Source organism: Poecilia reticulata, chromosome 11 (genome assembly GCF_904066995.2).
Source record: "Poecilia reticulata chromosome 11, P_reticulata-male-v2, whole genome shotgun sequence".
Classification (NCBI taxonomy): Eukaryota; Metazoa; Chordata; class Actinopteri; order Cyprinodontiformes; family Poeciliidae; genus Poecilia; species Poecilia reticulata.
The window spans coordinates 29,554,986-29,575,667 of record NC_088840.1 but is presented as its reverse complement, the minus strand read 5'-3'; the positions used below and the strand labels follow the sequence as shown (position 1 = coordinate 29,575,667).

Genomic DNA, 20,682 nt, shown 5'->3' with positions numbered 1-20,682 from the left:
CACACGTTGGACACCCTGAACTGGGCTCCTCTTTACTGCAGCAGAGCCACCTTTACGGCCATGAGGGTTGCTATGGTAACAGTTGGAGCTGACCGTTGTTGGGCGGACACAGGCAGGACAGGCGGGAGGACGAGGACGCTCCTCTAAGGACGGGACATTCCCGGTCACAGATCAGAACCCTGGAGCCGATCGGATCGAACCCGGAACCGAAGACCGAGAGCAGAGCGCCGCCGCCGAAGCTCCCTGCAGCGCCGAGAGAAAGACACAGATCAGAACCGGTTTGATCAGAACCGGTTTGATCAGAACCGGTTTGATCAGAACCGGTTTGATCAGAACCGGTTTGATCCGAACCGGTTTGATCAGAACCGGTTTGATCAGAACCGGTTTGATCAGAACCGGTTTGATCAGAACCAATTAAATCAGAACCGGTTTGATCAGAACCGGTTTGATCAGAACCGGTTTGATCAGAACCGGTTTGATCAGAACCGGTTTGATCAGAACCAATTAAATCAGAACCGGTTTGATCAGAACCGGTTTAATCAGAACCAGTTTAATCAGAACCAATTAAATCAGAACCAGTTAAATCAGAACCAGTTAAATCAGAACCGGTTTGATCCGAACCGGTTTAATCAGAACCGGTTTAATCAGAACCGGTTTAATCAGAACCAATTAAATCAGAACCAATTAAATCAGAACCGGTTTGATCCGAACCGGTTTGATCCGAACCGGTTTAATCAGAACCGGTTTAATCAGAACCAGTTTAATCAGAACCAATTAAATCAGAACCGGTTTGATCAGAACCGGTTTAATCAGAACCGGTTTGATCAGAACCGGTTTAATCAGAACCGGTTTGATCAGAACCAATTAAATCAGAACCGGTTTGATCAGAACCGGTTTGATCAGAACCGGTTTAATCAGAACCGGTTTAATCAGAACCAATTAAATCAGAACCGGTTTGATCAGAACCGGTTTAATCAGAACCAGTTTAATCAGAACCAATTAAATCAGAACCGGTTAAATCAGAACCAATTAAATCAGAACCGGTTTGATCAGAACCGGTTTGATCCGAACCGGTTTGATCAGAACCGGTTTAAACCCATCAGCTAACACGTCCTGCTCTGGTTGGTTCCACCGTCCGGTTCCGTCCTCACCCTCGTTGGGCTGCACGCCGCTGAGCGTCAGCTCGTATGTGAACTCCACCGCCGACCGGGCGTGACCTTTGACCCCGTGGTGCAGGACGACCGGATAGGTGCCGCCCGGGTTGCTTCCCGTCGTGCAGCGCAGCTGGGAGTCGGAAACGGCCGACACGTCGCAGGAAACGCCGTTGATGGTGACGGAGACGAGCTCGGAGTCGGAACCGAACCCCGATCCGCTGAGCGTGATGGCGGCGCCGCTCGGCCCTGCAGGAAGCAAGAACAGCTCAGGCTGAGGAGCATCGGCTCAGAGGCTGAAGTTGGTGTTTGGTCTTTCAAACGTTAATTTCTAATCACACAGATTTAATGCCTTAAATCTTGATCACAATTAATCACATGAAGTTTTTCCGACATACAAACAGGAACCTTTGTATTCACGTGTTTCTGGGGAGCCGGTGAATCTGACACACAGATACATCCACTAACAGCTGCTCCTCTGGTCCACCAAGGGTTAATTCCTGCTTCTGAACGATCTGATTGGACGATGGAAACTCTACGGTGCTAAAAGGCATTAGCCTAGCACTGAAGCTATGCTAGCTGAAATAGCATCTAAATGCTAACAGGCAGCAGCTGTTGCTAATCTGAAGAAGAGATTATAAATGATACATTTATAAATAAATGACTATTTATACAATAATTTAGCTATTTATACAATAATTTAGCAGCAAAATGTGTTTTTGAATTGAAAATATAAATTTTATTAAAGAATGTTTCAATTAATCGCCATTAATTAGATTCTGAAATCAACTTCATGAAGCATTTTAATGGAATCTGCCGCTAATTTGCAGATAAAATGCATGAAACCGCCTATTGTTAAACAATGAGCCTTTATTACCTCATAGTGTTTCTGGTAAATTACATCCAATAAATCATTTTACTTTCCTCAGGTTGTTTGGACGTGTGCAAATGTGTCCTATTCCATACATTATATACATAAATAAACATGTTTATAATGTAAACAGCAGAGATGCAGCAGGTTTGTAGAGGGTGTGAGAATCTGATGAGGGAACCAGGGGCCCCATGGAGGTTAGGGCTTCATGGAGGTTTGGGCCCCATGGAGGTTTGGGCCCCATGGAGGTTAGGGCCCCATGGAGGTTTGGGCCCCATGGAGGCTTAGGGCCCCATGGAGGCTCAGGGCCCCATGGAGGTTTGGGCCCCATGGAGGTTAGGGCCCCATGGAGGTTTGGGCCCCATGGAGGTTTGGGCCCCATGGAGGCTTGGGGCCCCATGGAGGCTTGGGCCCCATGGAGGTTTGGGCCCCATGGAGGTTTGGGCCCCATGGAGGCTCAGGGCCCCATGGAGGCTTGGGCCCCATGGAGGTTTGGGCCCCATGGAGGCTTGGGCCCCATGGAGGCTTGGGCCCATGGAGGCTCAGGGCCCCATGGAGGCTTGGGCCCCATGGAGGCTCAGGGCCCCATGGAGGCTTGGGCCCCATGGAGGCTCAGGGCCCCATGGAGGCTTGGGCCCCATGGAGGCTTGGGCCCCATGGAGGCTCAGGGCCCCATGGAGGCTTGGGCCCCATGGAGGTTTGGGCCCCATGGAGGCTCAGGGCCCCATGGAGGCTCAGGGCCCCATGGAGGCTCAGGGCCCCATGGAGGCTTGGGGCCCCATGGAGGCTCAGGGCCCCATGGAGGCTTGGGGCCGGCCCTGATCATCACTGTTAAAGCTATGCTGAAGCACCAGAGATTCTCCAAACTGAATCGTTGTGGATCGTTTCAGCCGGTTCTGGCCGGTTCTGGCCGGTTCTGGCGCTGCTCCTGTGGGTCCAGTGTGTGTGTACCTGTGTGGGGGCTGATGGCGCTGAGGACCGGCGTGTGGGCTGCAGAGTAGTTGAAGCTGAGCGGAGGGAAGGTGACGGCGAACACCTGGACGCTGACGGCGGCCGGCCCCTCGGGGTGGGCGGGGCTGAGGCAGAGCAGCGTGTCTGGACTCTCCTCCTGGATGCTGCAGGGTTTCCCGCCCACCGCCACGCTGGTGTTCCCCGGAGCAAAGCCGTTCCCGGTCAGGACGAGCGGCGTCCCCCCGGCTAGGCTGCCGGCGCCGGGCCGCAGCGCGGCCAGCGGGCGGCTGCTCAGGGTCGGCCGGCCGGACGCCAGGCCTCTGCTCCTCACCAGCAGCCGGACCGGGTGGTCTCCGGCCGGCAGCGCTCCGACCCGCACCGTCACGTTCCCGTCGCTCACCGCCGCCGGCCGCAGTGGCGTGGAGCCCACCAGGACCGACACGTCGTCCACGATGCTGCCGAAGCCGGAGCCGGAGACCAGGACGTCGGTCGGGCCGCTGATGCTGCTGGGCGAGACGCCGCTGACGCTGGGCGTGACGGCGGAGGAGAACCGGAAGGAGCAGAGCGAGGAGCAGGAGCTGCGGATCTGGCCCAGGTGGAACACCACGTCCCCGGAGCGCTCCGCAGACGGCGCCGTGTCGCACAGGATGTGGGTGTAGTTCAGCATCACGACGCTGCAGGACACGCCCGCCGCCGTCACGCCGCCCTCAGAGAACCCCGAGCCGCCGATCCGGAGCCGGGTGAAGCCGGTGGAGCTCCCAACAGGGGGCGCCACCGAGTCGACCACCGGCAGGACCACGAAGCGACGCTCCAACTCATCAGAGATGGCCACAACGGCGGCGCCCAAGTTGTTGACTCTGACGGCGACGGGCAGAGCGACGCCGACTGGAAGCTCTGAGCCGGATCCGAGCCGGCAGCTGATCCCGGACCAGGAGCTGTTGGTCACATGACACGGCTCACCGCCAACCGTCACCTGCAGGATGGACGGTTAATCGTCAGATAATGAGCCGCAGCCCTGAAGAGCCTCGAGCTGCTCTGGGCGGCGCCATCTACAGGGCAGAGGTTCCAGCTGTGACCCCATGACCCCGCTGACCTCGTTAGCGCAGGAGACGTCGCTGAAGCCGTGTCCCTGGATGTGGATCAGCTGGTGGTAGGAGCCCTGGGTGGGGGAGATGGAGCGGACGGTGGGGGTGGAGCAGGCGGAGAAGCTGAAGGAAAGGCCGTCTGAAGTCTGATTGGCCGGCGGGCAGCGTGTGGACGCCGCGCAGCCGGCTGCGGATCTGGAGACTCTGGCTGAACCTGCAGCCAGACCTTCATCATCAGCCTCCTCATCTTCCTCTGGGGCGTCTTCACGTCTCAAACATTTACCTTCAGGCAGATATCTGGCCAGAACGCCTCCCACTCTGACCGAGACGTCGGCGTTCGTGTCCTCCCGACTCACCACCCTCACGACTCCCTGCATCAGGATGGAGGCGCCGACGTAGCCGCTGCTGTAGTAGTACGTACCGGGGACGGCGAAACGGTAGCTGAAGAACCCTGAGCAGGAAGGACGGAGCGGATCCGGTCACAGCGGCAGGAGTGAAACAGGAAACTCATGTTTCTACCTTCGGCAGTTGGGGCCTCGCCGCTGTTCAGAGCTCCTCCTTCATACTGGGAGCCACCGGGACTGGAAACGCTGAAGACTCGGTACCCGACGCTCTGGAAGGCCGGAGCCTCCCACCGCCACCTCACTGTGTCGCCAACCAGCACTCGCAGCGAAGACGGGCTCCAAGCGTATCCCGGTCCGTAAGCTGCAACACAGACACACGTTGGTCCCGCTCCAGGTCCGAAAGGCTTTCATTCCAGGGGAGGGACGTACTGAGGTGGGAGCCCTGGTTGGTGACGACGTGCGTCTTCTCCTCTGACTGGACGGTGCAGAGCAGCTGGTTTCCCGAGGCGGACGCCACCTCACAGGCTCGGCTTCCTGCGGCACAGCGAGCGCCGGCGGGTCATCAGTAGCCGTCGCTGCTGCAGCGGGCGGGATGCAGACGGACACTCACCAACAGAAACCTGGATGTTAGCCGCGTCGCTGCTGAAACCGGAACCAGAAACCGTCAGCGTGGTTCCTCCCATCAAAGAGCCGGCCAGCGGGGAAATGCTGTAGACTTCCAGGATGTATTCGATGCTGGTGTTGACGCTGGAGGAGGAGGAACCGTCTGAGTCAGGATGAGGATTAAAACACGTCCCTCATCTCTTCACGGCTTCATGCTCCTTACTTCCAGAGCCAAGCACTTCTTGATGGGGCTGACGGTCATAACTCTAATTGTGTCAGTTAATGAATTAAAACTAATTACTTTAAAGTTGATATAGGTTGTTTTTTACATTTACTGAATATTTAAACGTTATTTTTAGAGTTGATGATGGAGCCAAACTTCTCCAAAGTAAAAGACGGTGAAAATCGTCGTTCCTCTCTACGAACCAACCTGCTGAAGTTACTTACTAATTAAACATGAACTGGATCCAGTGCAGGTCCAGCTTAGGGCAGACTGGATCAGAACCGGTGTGCCTACCTGGCCCAGGGGAACCCTCTGTTCCCCACCTGCACCTCCACCTGGTAGACACCAGGGGGCAGCAAAGGCAGGCGGCAGCTGATCTGCGTCTCGCTCCACTGGGTGGGGACGCACTCTTTCGCTCCAACAAACATGGCGCTGTTGTTGCTCCGCCCTCCGAGGTTCGAACCCTGGATGGTGAGAAGCTGATCTCCTGGAGGGCAGAAGAAGAAACCGATCAAACCGGCACCTGATGCTAATCGATCTATTAAGACGCCATGTTGGCGTTAAGGCGCCATGTTGGCGTTAAGGCGCCATGTTGGCGTTAAGACGCCATGTTGACGTTAAGACGCCATGTTGGCGCTAAGGCTCAATGTTGGCGTTAAGACGCCATCTTGGCGTTTAGACGCCATGTTGGCGTTAAGACGCCATGTTGGCGTTAAGGCGTCATCTTAACATTAAGGCGCCATGTTGGCGTTTAGACGCCATGTTGGCGTTAAGGCTCAATGTTGGCGTTAAGACGCCATCTTGGCGTTAAGGCGTCATCTTGACATTAAGGCGCCATGTTGGCGTTAAGGCTCAATGTTGGCGTTAAGACGCCATCTTGGCGTTAAGGCGTCATCTTGACATTAAGGCGCCATGTTGGCGTTAAGGCGCCATCTTGACATTAAGACGCCATGTTGGCGTTTAGATGCCATGTTGGCATTAAGGCGTCATCTTGACATTAAGGCGCCATGTTGGCGTTAAGACGCCATGTTGACATTAAGACGCCATGTTGGCGTTAAGACGCCATGTTGGCATTAAGGCGTCATCTTGACATTAAGGCGCCATGTTGGCGTTAAGGCTCAATGTTGGCGTTAAGACGCCATCTTGGTGTTTAGACGCCATCTTGGCGTTTAGACGCCATGTTGGCGTTAAGGCTCCATGTTGACGTTATGGCGCCATCTTGACATAAAGGCGCCATGTTGGCGTTAAGGCGCCATCTTGACATTAAGACGCCATGTTGGCGTTAAGACGCCATGTTGACATTAAGACGCCATGTTGGCGTTTAGGCGCCATGTTGACGTTAAGGCGTCATCTTGACATTAAGGCGCCATGTTGGCTTTAAGACGCCATGTTGACGTTAAGGCGTCATCTTGACATTAAGGCGCCATGTTGGCATTAAGACGCCATGTTGACATTAAGACGCCATGTTGGCGTTTAGGCGCCATGTTGACGTTAAGGCGTCATCTTGACATTAAGGCGCCATGTTGGCGTTAAGACGCCATGTTGACATTAAGACGCCATGTTGGCGTTTAGGCGCAATGTTGACGTTAAGGCGTCATCTTGACATTAAGGCGCCATGTTGGCTTTAAGACGCCATGTTGACGTTAAGGCGTCATCTTGACATTAAGGCGCCATGTTGGCATTAAGACGCCATGTTGACATTAAGACGCCATGTTGGCGTTTAGGCGCCATGTTGACGTTAAGGCGTCATCTTGACATTAAGGCGCCATGTTGGCGTTAAGACGCCATGTTGACATTAAGACGCCATGTTGGCGTTTAGGCGCCATGTTGACGTTAAGGCGTCATCTTGACATTAAGGCGCCATGTTGGCGTTAAGACGCCATGTTGACATTAAGACGCCATGTTGGCGTTTAGGCGCCATGTTGACGTTAAGACGCCATGTTGGCGTTAAGACGCCATGTTGGCATTAAGGCGTCATCTTGACATTAAGGCGCCATGTTGGCGTTAAGGCTCAATGTTGGCGTTAAGACGCCATCTTGGTGTTTAGACGCCATCTTGGCGTTTAGACGCCATGTTGGCGTTAAGGCTCCATGTTGACGTTATGGCGCCATCTTGACATAAAGGCGCCATGTTGGCGTTAAGGCGCCATCTTGACATTAAGACGCCATGTTGGCGTTAAGACGCCATGTTGACATTAAGACGCCATGTTGGCGTTTAGGCGCCATGTTGACGTTAAGGCGTCATCTTGACATTAAGGCGCCATGTTGGCTTTAAGACGCCATGTTGACGTTAAGGCGTCATCTTGACATTAAGGCGCCATGTTGGCATTAAGACGCCATGTTGACATTAAGACGCCATGTTGGCGTTTAGGCGCCATGTTGACGTTAAGGCGTCATCTTGACATTAAGGCGCCATGTTGGCGTTAAGACGCCATGTTGACATTAAGACGCCATGTTGGCGTTTAGGCGCCATGTTGACGTTAAGGCGTCATCTTGACATTAAGGCGCCATGTTGGCTTTAAGACGCCATGTTGACGTTAAGGCGTCATCTTGACATTAAGGCGCCATGTTGGCATTAAGACGCCATGTTGACATTAAGACGCCATGTTGGCGTTTAGGCGCCATGTTGACGATAAGGCGTCATCTTGACATTAAGGCGCCATGTTGGCGTTAAGACGCCATGTTGACATTAAGACGCCATGTTGGCGTTTAGGCGCCATGTTGACGTTAAGGCGTCATCTTGACATTAAGGCGCCATGTTGGCGTTAAGACGCCATGTTGACATTAAGACGCCATGTTGGCGTTTAGGCGCCATGTTGACGTTAAGGCGTCATCTTGACATTAAGGCGCCATGTTGGCGTTAAGACGCCATGTTGACATTAAGACGCCATGTTGGCGTTTAGGCGCCATGTTGACGTTAAGGCGCCATGTTGGCGTTAAGACGCCATGTTGACATTAAGACGCCATGTTGGCGTTAAGACGATATGTTGACGTTAAGGCGTCATCTTGACATTAAGGCGCCATGTTTGCGTTAAGACGCCATGTTGACATTCAGACGCCATGTTGGCGTTTAGGCGCCATGTTGACGTTAAGGCGTCATCTTGACATTAAGGCGCCATGTTGGCGTTAAGACGCCATGTTGACATTAAGGCTCCATGTAGGCGTTTAGACGCCATGTTGGCGTTAAGACGCCATGTTGGCGTTTAGACGCCATGTTGACATTAAGACGCCATGTTGACGTTAAGGCGTCATCTTAACATTAAGGCGCCATGTTGGCGTTAAGACACCATGTTGACATTAAGACGCCATGTTGGCGTTTAGATGCCATGTTGGCGTTAAGGCGTCATCTTGACATTAAGGCGCCATGTTGACGTTAAGGCGTCATCTTGACATTAAGGCGCCATGTTGGCGTTAAGACGCCATGTTGACATTAAGACGCCATGTTGGCGTTTAGGCGCCATGTTGACATTAAGACGCCATGTTGGCGTTAAGACGCCATGTTGACATTAAGACGCCATGTTGGCGTTAAGACGCCATGTTGACATTAAGACGCCATGTTGGCGTTAAGACGCCATGTTGACGTTAAGGCGCCATGTTGGCGTTAAGACGCCATGTTGACATTAAGACGCCATGTTGGCGTTAAGACGCCATGTTGACATTAAGACGCCATGTTGACATTAAGGCGCCATGTTGACGTTAAGACGCCATGTTGACATTAAGACGCCATGTTGGCGTTTAGATGCCATGTTGGCGTTAAGGCGTCATCTTGACATTAAGGCGCCATGTTGGCGTTAAGACGCCATGTTGACATTAAGACGCCATGTTGGCGTTTAGATGCCATGTTGGCGTTAAGGCGTCATCTTGACATTAAGGCGCCATGTTGGCGTTAAGACGCCATGTTGACATTAAGACGCCATGTTGGCGTTTAGGCGCCATGTTGACGTTAAGGCGTCATCTTGACATTAAGGCGCCATGTTGGCGTTAAGACGCCATGTTGACATTAAGACGCCATGTTGGCGTTTAGGCGCCATGTTGACATTAAGACGCCATGTTGGCGTTAAGACGCCATGTTGGCGTTAAGACGCCATGTTGGCTTTAAGACGCCATGTTGGCGTTAAGACGCCATGTTGACGTTAAGGCGCCATGTTGGCGTTAAGACGCCATGTTGGCATTAAGACGCCATGTTGGCGTTAAGACGCCATGTTGACATTAAGACGCCATGTTGACATTAAGGCGCCATGTTGACGTTAAGGCGCCATGTTGACATTAAGGCGCCATGTTGGCGTTAAGACGCCATGTTGGCGTTAAAGCGTCATCTTGACATTAAGGCGCCATGTTGACATTAAGGCGTCATGTTGGTGCTGCTGGCTGGCAGCAGATGTTATTACAGGATTACAGTTCGTCTCATGGGATTCATCTCAACAAAAGGCCGAAACTTGCAGGTCAACATTGCAGCTGCAGGACAAAACAGAAATGGATACAAAATGTTCCCAGGCGGCTCAGAGTGACAGGTGGAGAGAAACAATGAACATTCATGAAGCAAGTTAAAACCCTTTAATAATGGTGGGTGAAGCTGCAGCTTTGTTTTCATGTCAGACAAAGAGACGGTGGCCTGTTGGCCTGCAGCATGATGCCTTCCTCCTCCTCCTCCTCGTGCTCCTCCTCACTAGAGACAGGACTCACCTGTCACAAAGGCAGTCTGAGGACTCAGGCTCCAGATTTGAGCTGTGAGGTCATCATCGTAGGTGAAGGTGGCGTTTGCGGTCTGGCTCATGTTTCCCACCGTTACCGTGACGACCTGTGACCCCGCAGCTCCCTGGAAGAAGAGGCATCATAGCAGCACAACTGGTCTAACTTTAAAAGGGCCAAACAGTCAGCCTTGTGGGACTCCATGTGTGTTGATGAGACACGGTTCAGTTCTCTGTCAGATCAGATCTGAAGCTGTTCTGGAGACGCATCGAGTCGGTCAGACCAGCTTCACCTGCTGCTGCCAGTGAGACCCTGACAAACACCGACCCGCGAGAAAACTTACTGCTGGGGTTCTGCAGGTCAGCTCGGTGTCGGCTGCCTTCACCACCTCGCAGTCCTCGCCGCCGACCATTACCGTGGCGACGTGTCCGAGGCCGAAGCCGCTCACCGTCAGCAGGGTGCCGCCTGGGCAGGAAGTCAGAGGCAGAATGAAGACGCTGAAGCTCCAGGTGAGCGACGGGCAGGCGCCACCCACCTGCAGCGCCCCCAGAGGTCGGCGAGAGCGAAGACACGATGAGCAGCTGGGTGAAGTAGAGGACACGGTCGGCGGCGAAGCGCGCGTTGCCCAGAGACGGGAAGTTAACGGACACTGGGTAGCTTCCTGCGCTGGCTCCGCCCACTCTGCACACCTGAGAGGAAGCTGGAACACATCAAGCATCAGTTCAGTTATGGAAGCAGAATCAGAAACAAGCCCTTCCACATGACCCTATGGAGGCCCAAACGTGCCAAAAAGAAGCCATGACTCCTCCTCTGTTGCAGAAGCGTTTCCTCACCTGTGACCTCTTCAACGACACACCTGGAGCTTCCCACCATGATGGAAGCATTTTCCGAGCTGAATCCTGATCCAGTGATGGTGATCAGCGTTCCCAGCCCATTGGATCCTGGAACAATCAGGAATATTGGTCCAGGTGAAAGTTGTTTTCCTCACTGACAAAGCTGCAAAGATCTTCTATTCACATTTCCGAAGAGGACCAGGAAGAGTTGGTAAAAACAAGGAAATTATAGAAATTTTCCGGGGAAAGAGTTTTCCCATCAAAGTAAACTTTGAAGCTGGATAAAAAGAAACCAAAATGGAGCTGAAGGAAGTTTGGCTGTCAGGATTTATGTGTTTTGTTTTACTTTTTATCTTTCCAATAAAAAGTTATCTTAGATTTTTTAAAGTATGTTTAGGACAGTCAGAGGTAAATCTGCTCGCTGTCCAAGATTTCCTGATCCTCCATGTGACTCCGGAGCGCTGAGATCACCTCGAGTCGGGCTGATCCCCGTCACCACCGGCGTCTCCTCCTCCGACCAGCGGAAGCTGCAGCGTCCGGAGCAGTTGGAGGGAATGCCGTTGATGTAGACCTCCACCTGCAGAGCAGCACACCTGTTCTGAAACGCTGCAGCTGGTCAAAGCAATCAGTTTGATGTTCCCTGAAGGCCCAACAGTCGGATCACAGTAGGTGAACACAAACAGGCTGAAACAGCCAGGTGAGCTCCAGCAGTACCTGCGGCTCTGTTTCCCAAACCCGGAAAAAGTCCCCGGTCAAGCCCCGGGTCAGCAGCCCTCCCTTCGTCTTCTCCTGGACCACGAAGTTCACGTTGTTCCCGACGACCGCCGAGTCGTCGACCTGGAGGGAAATGAAGAATTCGTTCCTACTCCGGCTTCGTGTTTCAGGCAGATTTTACATCCCGGACAGATCAGACCTTCATGAGCGGCTGGGCTCCAGGCCTGCTGAGCCAGGTGACCCTCCACTTGGGAAGCCTACAGGTGCCCAGGTCCTCCACCTTCACCTGGCCCACCCCGGGGATGCCCTGCAGGGCGAACTTCAGGTCCTCCGCACTGATGTCCACAGGGAGGCCTGGAGACAGGGGAGACGCCTGGTTAGCATGGTTAGAGCGGTTAGCATGGTTAGAGCGGTTAGCACAGTTAGCATGATTAGAGTGGTTAGCATGATTAGAGTGGTTAGCATGATTAGAGTGGTTAGCATGGTTAGAGTAGTTAGCATGGTTAGAATGGTTAGCATAGTTAGAGTAGTTAGCATGGTTAGCATGATTAGAGTGGTTAGCATGATTAGAGTGGTTAGCATGGTTAGAGTGGTTAGCACAGTTAGCATCATTAGAGTGGTTAGCATGATTAGAGTGGTTAACATGGTTAGAGTAGTTAGCATGGTTAGAATGGTTAGCATTATTAGAGTGGTTAGCATGATTAGAGTGGTTAGCATGGTTAGAGTAGTTAGCATGGTTAGAGTAGTTAGCATGGTTAAAATGGTTAAGACAAGCTGGGATGTTTAGTGTTGTTAGTAGGAACCACATTCAGACTACAGGATGTTTTTTTCAGTCTGGGAACAGATGAATGGTTTGCATTTAATCTGCTAAGGAGAACCAGATCAGTAAATGATTTAAGTGCAGCTTCTGTTTAAAGTTCTGGCGCCGCTCCAGCCCCTGTCATCAGTTTGACACCTGGAGAAAAGCTCAGACGCCCTCCAGGACTTGCCGTTCCTGTTCTGCGTCTCCATCTTTGTTCTGACTACAGAATGCGGCGTCGGGCAGAGGATTAGTCTGGGAACCTTCCGGCTCAGCGCTCAGCTACCTTCTGCCCGTCCGCTGTACATCTCCACATCAAAGGTGCCGCTCAGAGGGGGCGTGGCTCTGCGGGGCCGGGTCACGGTGATCGCGGCGCCTCCGGAAGTGAACTCGGCGAAATCCTCACTGCTGTTCGACATCTTTAGACACAGAGAAGAAGAAACAAGATTAATCAAACCCGACATATCGTGTTTCCTGAACAGGTCAGGATCAGTCTATGGCCTATTCAAAACATGATCTTCACATTGTTTCCATTAAATCAGATAATCAGATTTCAGTTCTGATTACTGGGCCCGTCACATCAAATCCAAACAAGCTGCTGCAGGCCCCACCCCAAAATGTTTACACTAATACATAAAAATGGCTGCAAACAGCAGCAAACAGCAGCTAACCAGAAACCAACCAGAAACAACCAGAAACAACCTGAAACCAACCAGAAACCAACCAGAAACAACCTGAAACAACCAGAAACCAACCAGAAACAACCAGAAACCAACCAGAAACCAACCAGAAACAACCAGAAACCAACCAGAAACAACCAGAAACAACCAGAAACCAACCTGATACAAACAAGAAACCAACCTGAAACCAAACTGATACAAACCTGATGCCAACCAGAAACAACCAGAAACAACCTGATGCCAACCAGAAACCAACCAGAAACCAACCAGAAACCAAACTGATACAAACAAGAAACCAACCAGAAACCAAACTGATACAAACCTGATGCCAACCAGAAACAACCAGAAACAACCAGAAACCAACCTGATACAAACAAGAAACCAACCTGAAACCAAACTGATACAAACCTGATGCCAACCAGAAACAACCAGAAACAACCTGATGCCAACCAGAAACCAACCAGAAACCAAACTGATACAAACCTGATGCCAACCAGAAACAACCAGAAACAACCAGAAACAACCTGAAACCAACCAGAAACAACCAGAAACAACCAGAAACCAACCAGAAACAACCAGAAACAACCAGAAACAACCTGATGCCAACCAGAAACCAACCAGAAACCAAACTGATACAAACCTGATGCCAACCAGAAACAACCAGAAACAACCAGAAACAACCTGAAACCAACCAGAAACAACCAGAAACAACCAGAAACCAACCAGAAACAACCAGAAACAACCAGAAACAACCTGAAACCAACCAGAAACCAACCAGAAACAACCAGAAACCAACCAGAAACCAACCAGAAACAACCAGAAACCAACCAGAAACAACCTGAAACCAACCAGAAACAACCTGAAACCAACCAGAAACCAACCAGAAACAACCAGAAACAACCTGAAACCAACCAGAAACAACCAGAAACAACCTGAAACCAACCAGAAACCAACCAGAAACCAACCAGAAACAACCTGAAACCAACCAGAAACAACCTGAAACCAACCAGAAACCAACCAGAAACAACCTGAAACCAACCAGAAACCAACCAGAAACCAACCAGAAACAACCAGAAACAACCTGAAACCAACCAGAAACAACCTGAAACCAACCAGAAACCAACCAGAAACAACCTGAAACCAACCAGAAACAACCAGAAACCAACCAGAAACCAACCTGAAACCAACCAGAAACAACCTGAAACCAACCAGAAACAACCAGAAACAACCTGAAACCAACCAGAAACAACCTGAAACTAACCAGAAACCAACCAGAAACAACCTGAAACCAACCAGAAACCAACCAGAAACCAACCAGAAACAACCAGAAACAACCTGAAACCAACCAGAAACAACCTGAAACCAACCAGAAACAACCAGAAACCAACCAGAAACAACCTGAAACCAACCAGAAACAACCTGAAACCAACCAGAAACCAACCAGAAACCAACCAGAAACCAACCAGAAACAATCAGAAACAACCAGAAACAACCTGAAACCAACCAGAAACCAACCAGAAACCAACCAGAAACAACCTGAAACCAACCAGAAAAAACCAGAAACAACCTGAAACCAACCAGAAACCTACCAGAAACCAACCAGAAACAACCAGAAACAACCTGAAACCAACCAGAAACCAACCAGAAACAACCAGAAACAACCAGAAACAACCAGAAACCAACCAGAAACCAACCTGAAACCAACCAGAAACAACCTGAAACCAACCAGAAACAACCAGAAACAACCTGAAACCAACCAGAAACAACCTGAAACCAACCAGAAACCAACCAGAAACAACCAGAAACCAACCAGAAACCAACCAGAAACAACCAGAAACAACCTGAAACCAACCAGAAACAACCTGAAACCAACCAGAAACAACCAGAAACCAACCAGAAACAACCTGAAACCAACCAGAAACAACCTGAAACCAACCAGAAACCAACCTGAAAACAACCAGAAACAACCTGAAACCAACCAGAAACAACCTGAAACCAACCAGAAACCAACCAGAAACAACCTGAAACCAACCAGAAACCAACCTGAAACCAACCAGAAACAACCAGAAACAACCTGAAACCAACCAGAAACAACCAGAAACAACCTGAAACCAACCAGAAACCAACCAGAAACCAACCAGAAACCAACCAGAAACAACCTGAAACCAACCAGAAACCAACCAGAAACAACCTGAAACCAACCAGAAACAACCAGAAACAACCTGAAACCAACCAGAAACAACCAGAAACAACCTGAAACCAACCAGAAACCAACCAGAAACCAACCAGAAACCAACCAGAAACCAACCAGAAACAACCTGAAACCAACCAGAAACCAACCAGAAACAACCTGAAACCAACCAGAAACCAACCAGAAACCAACCAGAAACAACCAGAAACCAACCAGAAACCAACCAGAAACCAACCAGAAACCAACCAGAAACAACCAGAAACCAACCAGAAACCAACCAGAAACCAACCAGAAACCAACCAGAAACCAACCAGAAACCAACCAGAAACCAACCAGAAACAACCAGAAACCAACCAGAAACAACCAGAAACCAACCTGAAACCAACCAGAAACCAACCAGAAACAACCAGAAACAACCTGAAACCAACCAGAAACAACCTGAAACCAACCAGAAACAACCAGAAACAACCAGAAACCAACCAGAAACCAACCTGAAACCAACCAGAAACCAACCAGAAACAACCTGAAACAACCTGAAACCAACCAGAAACCAACCAGAAACAACCAGAAACAACCTGAAACCAACCAGAAACAACCTGAAACCAACCAGAAACAACCAGAAACCAACCAGAAACCAACCTGAAACCAACCAGAAACCAACCAGAAACAACCAGAAACAACCTGAAACCAACCAGAAACAACCTGAAACCAACCAGTAACAACCAGAAACCAACCAGAACAACCCGAAACCAACCAGAAACAACCTGAAACCAACCAGAAACCAACCAGAAACCAACCAGAAACCAACCAGAAACAACCAGAAACAACCAGAAACAACCTGAAACCAACCAGAAACCAACCAGAAACCAACCAGAAACAACCTGAAACCAACCAGAAAAAACCAGAAACAACCTGAAACCAACCAGAAACCTACCAGAAACCAACCAGAAACAACCAGAAACAACCTGAAACCAACCAGAAACCAACCAGAAACAACCAGAAACAACCAGAAACAACCAGAAACCACCTGAAACCAACCAGAAACAACCTGAAACCAACCAGAAACCAACCAGAAACAACCAGAAACCAACCAGAAACCAACCAGAAACAACCAGAAACAACCTGAAACCAACCAGAAACAACCTGAAACCAACCAGAAACAACCAGAAACCAACCAGAAACAACCTGAAACCAACCAGAAACAACCAGAAACCAACCAGAAACCAACCTGAAACCAACCAGAAACCAACCAGAAACAACCTGAAACAACCTGAAACCAACCAGAAACCAACCAGAAACAACCAGAAACAACCTGAAACCAACCAGAAACAACCTGAAACCAACCAGAAACAACCAGAAACAACCAGAAACCAACCAGAAACCAACCTGAAACCAACCAGAAACCAACCAGAAACAACCAGAAACAACCTGAAACCAACCAGAAACAACCTGAAACCAACCAGAAACAACCAGAAACCAACCAGAAACAACCTGAAACCAACCAGAAACAACCTGAAACCAACCAGAAACCAACCAGAAACCAACCAGAAACCAACCAGAAACAATCAGAAACAACCAGAAACAACCTGAAACCAACCAGAAACCAACCAGAAACCAACCAGAAACAACCTGAAACCAACCAGAAAAAACCAGAAACAACCTGAAACCAACCAGAAACCTACCAGAAACCAACCAGAAACAACCAGAAACAACCTGAAACCAACCAGAAACCAACCAGAAACAACCAGAAACAACCAGAAACAACCAGAAACCACCTGAAACCAACCAGAAACAACCTGAAACCAACCAGAAACCAACCAGAAACAACCAGAAACCAACCAGAAACCAACCAGAAACAACCAGAAACAACCTGAAACCAACCAGAAACAACCTGAAACCAACCAGAAACAACCAGAAACCAACCAGAAACAACCTGAAACCAACCAGAAACCAACCTGAAACCAACCAGAAACAACCAGAAACAACCAGAAACAACCTGAAACCAACCAGAAACAACCAGAAACAACCTGAAACCAACCAGAAACCAACCAGAAACCAACCAGAAACAACCTGAAACCAACCAGAAACAACCAGAAACAACCTGAAACCAACCAGAAACCAACCAGAAACCAACCAGAAACAACCAGAAACAACCTGAAACCAACCAGAAACAACCAGAAACAACCTGAAACCAACCAGAAACCAACCAGAAACCAACCAGAAACAACCTGAAACCAACCAGAAACCAACCAGAAACAACCTGAAACCAACCAGAAACCAACCAGAAACCAACCAGAAACCAACCAGAAACCAACCAGAAACAACCTGAAACCAACCAGAAACCAACCAGAAACAACCAGAAACCAACCAGAAACCAACCAGAAACCAACCAGAAACCAACCAGAAACCAACCAGAAACAACCAGAAACCAACCAGAAACAACCAGAAACCAACCAGAAACCAACCAGAAACAACCAGAAACAACCTGAAACCAACCAGAAACAACCAGAAACCAACCAGAAACAACCAGAAACAACCTGAAACCAACCAGAAACAACCAGAAACAACCAGAAACAACCAGAAACCAACCAGAAACAACCAGAAACCAACCAGAAACAACCAGAAACAACCAGAAACCAACCAGAAACCAACCAGAAACCAACCAGAAACAACCAGAAACAACCAGAAACCAACCAGAAACCAACCAGAAACCAACCAGAAACAACCAGAAACAACCAGAAACAACCAGAAACCAACCAGAAACAACCAGAAACAACCAGAAACCAACCAGAAACCAACCAGAAACAACCAGAAACCAACCAGAAACAACCTGAAACCAACCAGAATCTACCTTCATGAAGCTGATCTCCATCAGAGGGAAGTCGAAGGCGCAGTCCAGCGGCGTGGCAACGATCCTGTAAGTGACCTGCGAAGCGGTCGGTTGGTGTTTGGTGACGGAGAACGATTTGATGGACTTCCCAGAGTCCTGGAAGGGAGGAGGTCTTCTCCTGAGGAGGACAGCTGGGAAACGACAGGAGGTGAAATGAGTCACTAAGTTAATCATCAGGCGCCTCATGCACAAAGCGGCGCGGCCACATGAAAACTGGGCCCCATGTTTCACACACAAGTCGACATGTATAAAAATCAACTTTGCGTCCAGGTTTGTGTAAATATCCACATTTAGTCTCTGGGTGAAAATGTGCAGCAGAAACAAACTTTTTCTGTGGACAACATGAAACCACAAAGCATCAAAACTCATAAACACTGAAGTCTGACTGCATCCAGGTATTCAGACCCAGAAGCACCAAACCTGATTTAATATGTTTAAACCTGAGCCACATTTATCCTCAGACTATGAGCTACAATAACAGTAAATAACTAACTAAAGGTGTGAAAACCTCAGTAGGAGGTAAATAATCCCTCATGACCATGAAATGCATCTGTGGGTCGTTTCATCCTGACTGACAGGAGGAAACAGGCTGATCAGCAGATTCACTCCAAGCTTCCCTCAAGGCACTTTTAATAAAATATACAAACAAGGCCGTCGCCATGGTTACTGCTTCACCTGGCGACAGACTTCCAGGTATTTATGCTAACTGACATTAATATGTATTTATTTTGGCGGAGCAGCAGCTGCTGTTTCCTGCTGATCAGGGTGAATAAAGGACAGGTGAGCAGCCAGGTGCGTCTTTATGATATTTGTTCTGCACCAAACCAAAGTTTTAGTGTGAAAACTGCGCAGCGTTTTATGCATGAGGCCCCTGAGCTCCCAGCAGCTGAACTGGGAGGACGTTTGTCCCGCACCGCTCTCGTCCATGGCAGTCGGAGTCTTCCCGATGTGAACCACGTCCACGTAGTAGTCTGCGTCTCTGTAGAGAAGCAGCTCCTGCAGGAGGACCCTGCTGCCGCCCACGGCGCTCTGCACGGCGCTCTGCAGGTCAACGCACTTGTAGCTCCACCTGAGGGGACAGTATGAGCCTCAGAGCGCCACAGAGGCATCAGGGCCTCCGTGGCGCTCGTTACCTGTCCCCGCTGCTGAACGCGGTGCTGATCCTGGAGCTCTGGGTCCGGGTCTGACCGCTGCTGTCGCTGTAGCTGAACTTCAGCCCCATCTCGTCCCTCAGACGTCCCTTATAGGCAAAGCAGAGCTGGGGAGACAGAGGACAGGCTTCTGACACCTGGAGGACTTCGGGCTCTCGGTTTAGTCTCGTTTTCTGATTTAAGCCTCTGATTTGACTGTTTCAAAAGTGTTCAGATCAAAGCTGCATCTCTGTCCATCCGTCTTACGGTCGGGTGCTGGTCCAGGGACACCGGTCCATACTGTCCTCCGGACTCTTTGGTGAAGGTTTGCCTGAACAGAGCGTCTGCGTTCTTCAGTGACCGGAACCCGCAGAACCCGGAGTGGTCCTCAGGAGTCCCACTCTGAGCGGCGGTGAACTGTGGAGGTCAGAGGTCAGTTAGGGGACAGTCGGACAGCGCCAGGACGCCTCATGACACACTGCTTCACTTTGTCCACTGACCCCAGGGTCCTCAAAGTCGTTGAAGTACTTGACGTTGGTGCCCTGAGTGGCCAGAACCTCGGCGGGACAATCAGCCTTCATCAGGTCCTCCAGGACGGACTGGACCTGTCCAGAAACACGGCCGGAGACGTCTCAGAGGAGACAAAATGGAGGCCAGATCTGAGTCTGACGACCATCAGGTGGACAGGTACGGACCTCGGACGCAGTGGCGTTGAAGACAACGGGTGCCGCAGGAAACCCGGCCCAACTCAGAGTGAAGGCCGCCATGTTGCTTTGACCCTTGGTGACCTCTGAGATGGAGACGTTGGTGACCTCTGAGCCGAAGACCTCAAAGTTCAGAGGGGCAAAGTCACCTGGCAGAGGACAAAGGTTTCAATCATTTATCGTAGCTCAGATGCTTAAAATGGCCGCTGAGCACAAACTGATGGAAACGTAGAAATGCTGTGGTCCGGCCTGAATGTCTGATTCTGCTCTCATCCGACACATTAAGCTCTCAGCTCCGTTTCAGGGCGCCGTGTATGGAGGAATTTTCCTGCCATAATCCAACAGCTCACATTTTCAGTCTGACTGCAGGATTTCATGCAATTTCTTCTCAAAACTAGTAACTCTTGTACTCAAAACTTCTCTGGCTGACACTTAGTCTCTGCTTGGACTCTCTGCTCGCTTGAGAAACATGGAACTGCCTTTTGGCACAGTCGCCTGGCAACCTCTCAGCGAAAAGATGAAAGTGTTCTGGGGTGTTTGTTTCCTTATAGTGGGTGAGCCTGTGTGGCTGCTATTGATTGTAGCAACCTGCGCCACCTACTGGATTTAGGGAGAAACAACCATGTCAGCTTTCTGTTCCGTAGTACACTAAACATCAGCCAGAAGTGCTGCTGATCGCTAACAGCTGCTGATCGCTAACAGCTGCTGATCGCTAACAGCTGCTGATCGCTAACAGCTACTGATCGCTAACAGCTACTGATCGCTAACAGCTGCTGATCGCTAACAGCTACTGATCGCTAACAGCTACTGATCGCTAACAGCTGC

The 20,682-nt window shown here is 50.2% G+C and overlaps 1 protein-coding gene across 1 annotated transcript in view; it reads right to left on the bottom strand.

Moving 5' to 3' along the window:
- pkhd1l1.1 (PKHD1 like 1, tandem duplicate 1) overlaps window positions 1–20,682 on the bottom strand; it is a 47,555-nt gene that overhangs the window by 24,194 nt on the left and 2,679 nt on the right. The window contains exons 6-28 of the mRNA XM_081612187.1: window positions 19,849–20,006; window positions 19,654–19,758; window positions 19,421–19,570; window positions 19,157–19,281; window positions 18,938–19,092; window positions 17,985–18,154; window positions 12,549–12,681; window positions 11,663–11,817; window positions 11,464–11,586; window positions 11,221–11,326; window positions 10,750–10,857; window positions 10,452–10,616; window positions 10,260–10,381; window positions 9,911–10,043; window positions 5,523–5,715; window positions 5,013–5,149; window positions 4,832–4,936; window positions 4,578–4,763; window positions 4,342–4,509; window positions 4,067–4,272; window positions 2,974–3,946; window positions 1,152–1,400; window positions 94–243 (exon numbers count right to left, since the gene is read on the bottom strand). Coding sequence (XP_081468313.1) covers window positions 94–243; window positions 1,152–1,400; window positions 2,974–3,946; window positions 4,067–4,272; window positions 4,342–4,509; window positions 4,578–4,763; window positions 4,832–4,936; window positions 5,013–5,149; window positions 5,523–5,715; window positions 9,911–10,043; window positions 10,260–10,381; window positions 10,452–10,616; window positions 10,750–10,857; window positions 11,221–11,326; window positions 11,464–11,586; window positions 11,663–11,817; window positions 12,549–12,681; window positions 17,985–18,154; window positions 18,938–19,092; window positions 19,157–19,281; window positions 19,421–19,570; window positions 19,654–19,758; window positions 19,849–20,006 — 4,275 coding nt within the window. The remainder of the gene's footprint in view (window positions 1–93; window positions 244–1,151; window positions 1,401–2,973; window positions 3,947–4,066; window positions 4,273–4,341; window positions 4,510–4,577; window positions 4,764–4,831; window positions 4,937–5,012; window positions 5,150–5,522; window positions 5,716–9,910; window positions 10,044–10,259; window positions 10,382–10,451; window positions 10,617–10,749; window positions 10,858–11,220; window positions 11,327–11,463; window positions 11,587–11,662; window positions 11,818–12,548; window positions 12,682–17,984; window positions 18,155–18,937; window positions 19,093–19,156; window positions 19,282–19,420; window positions 19,571–19,653; window positions 19,759–19,848; window positions 20,007–20,682) is intronic.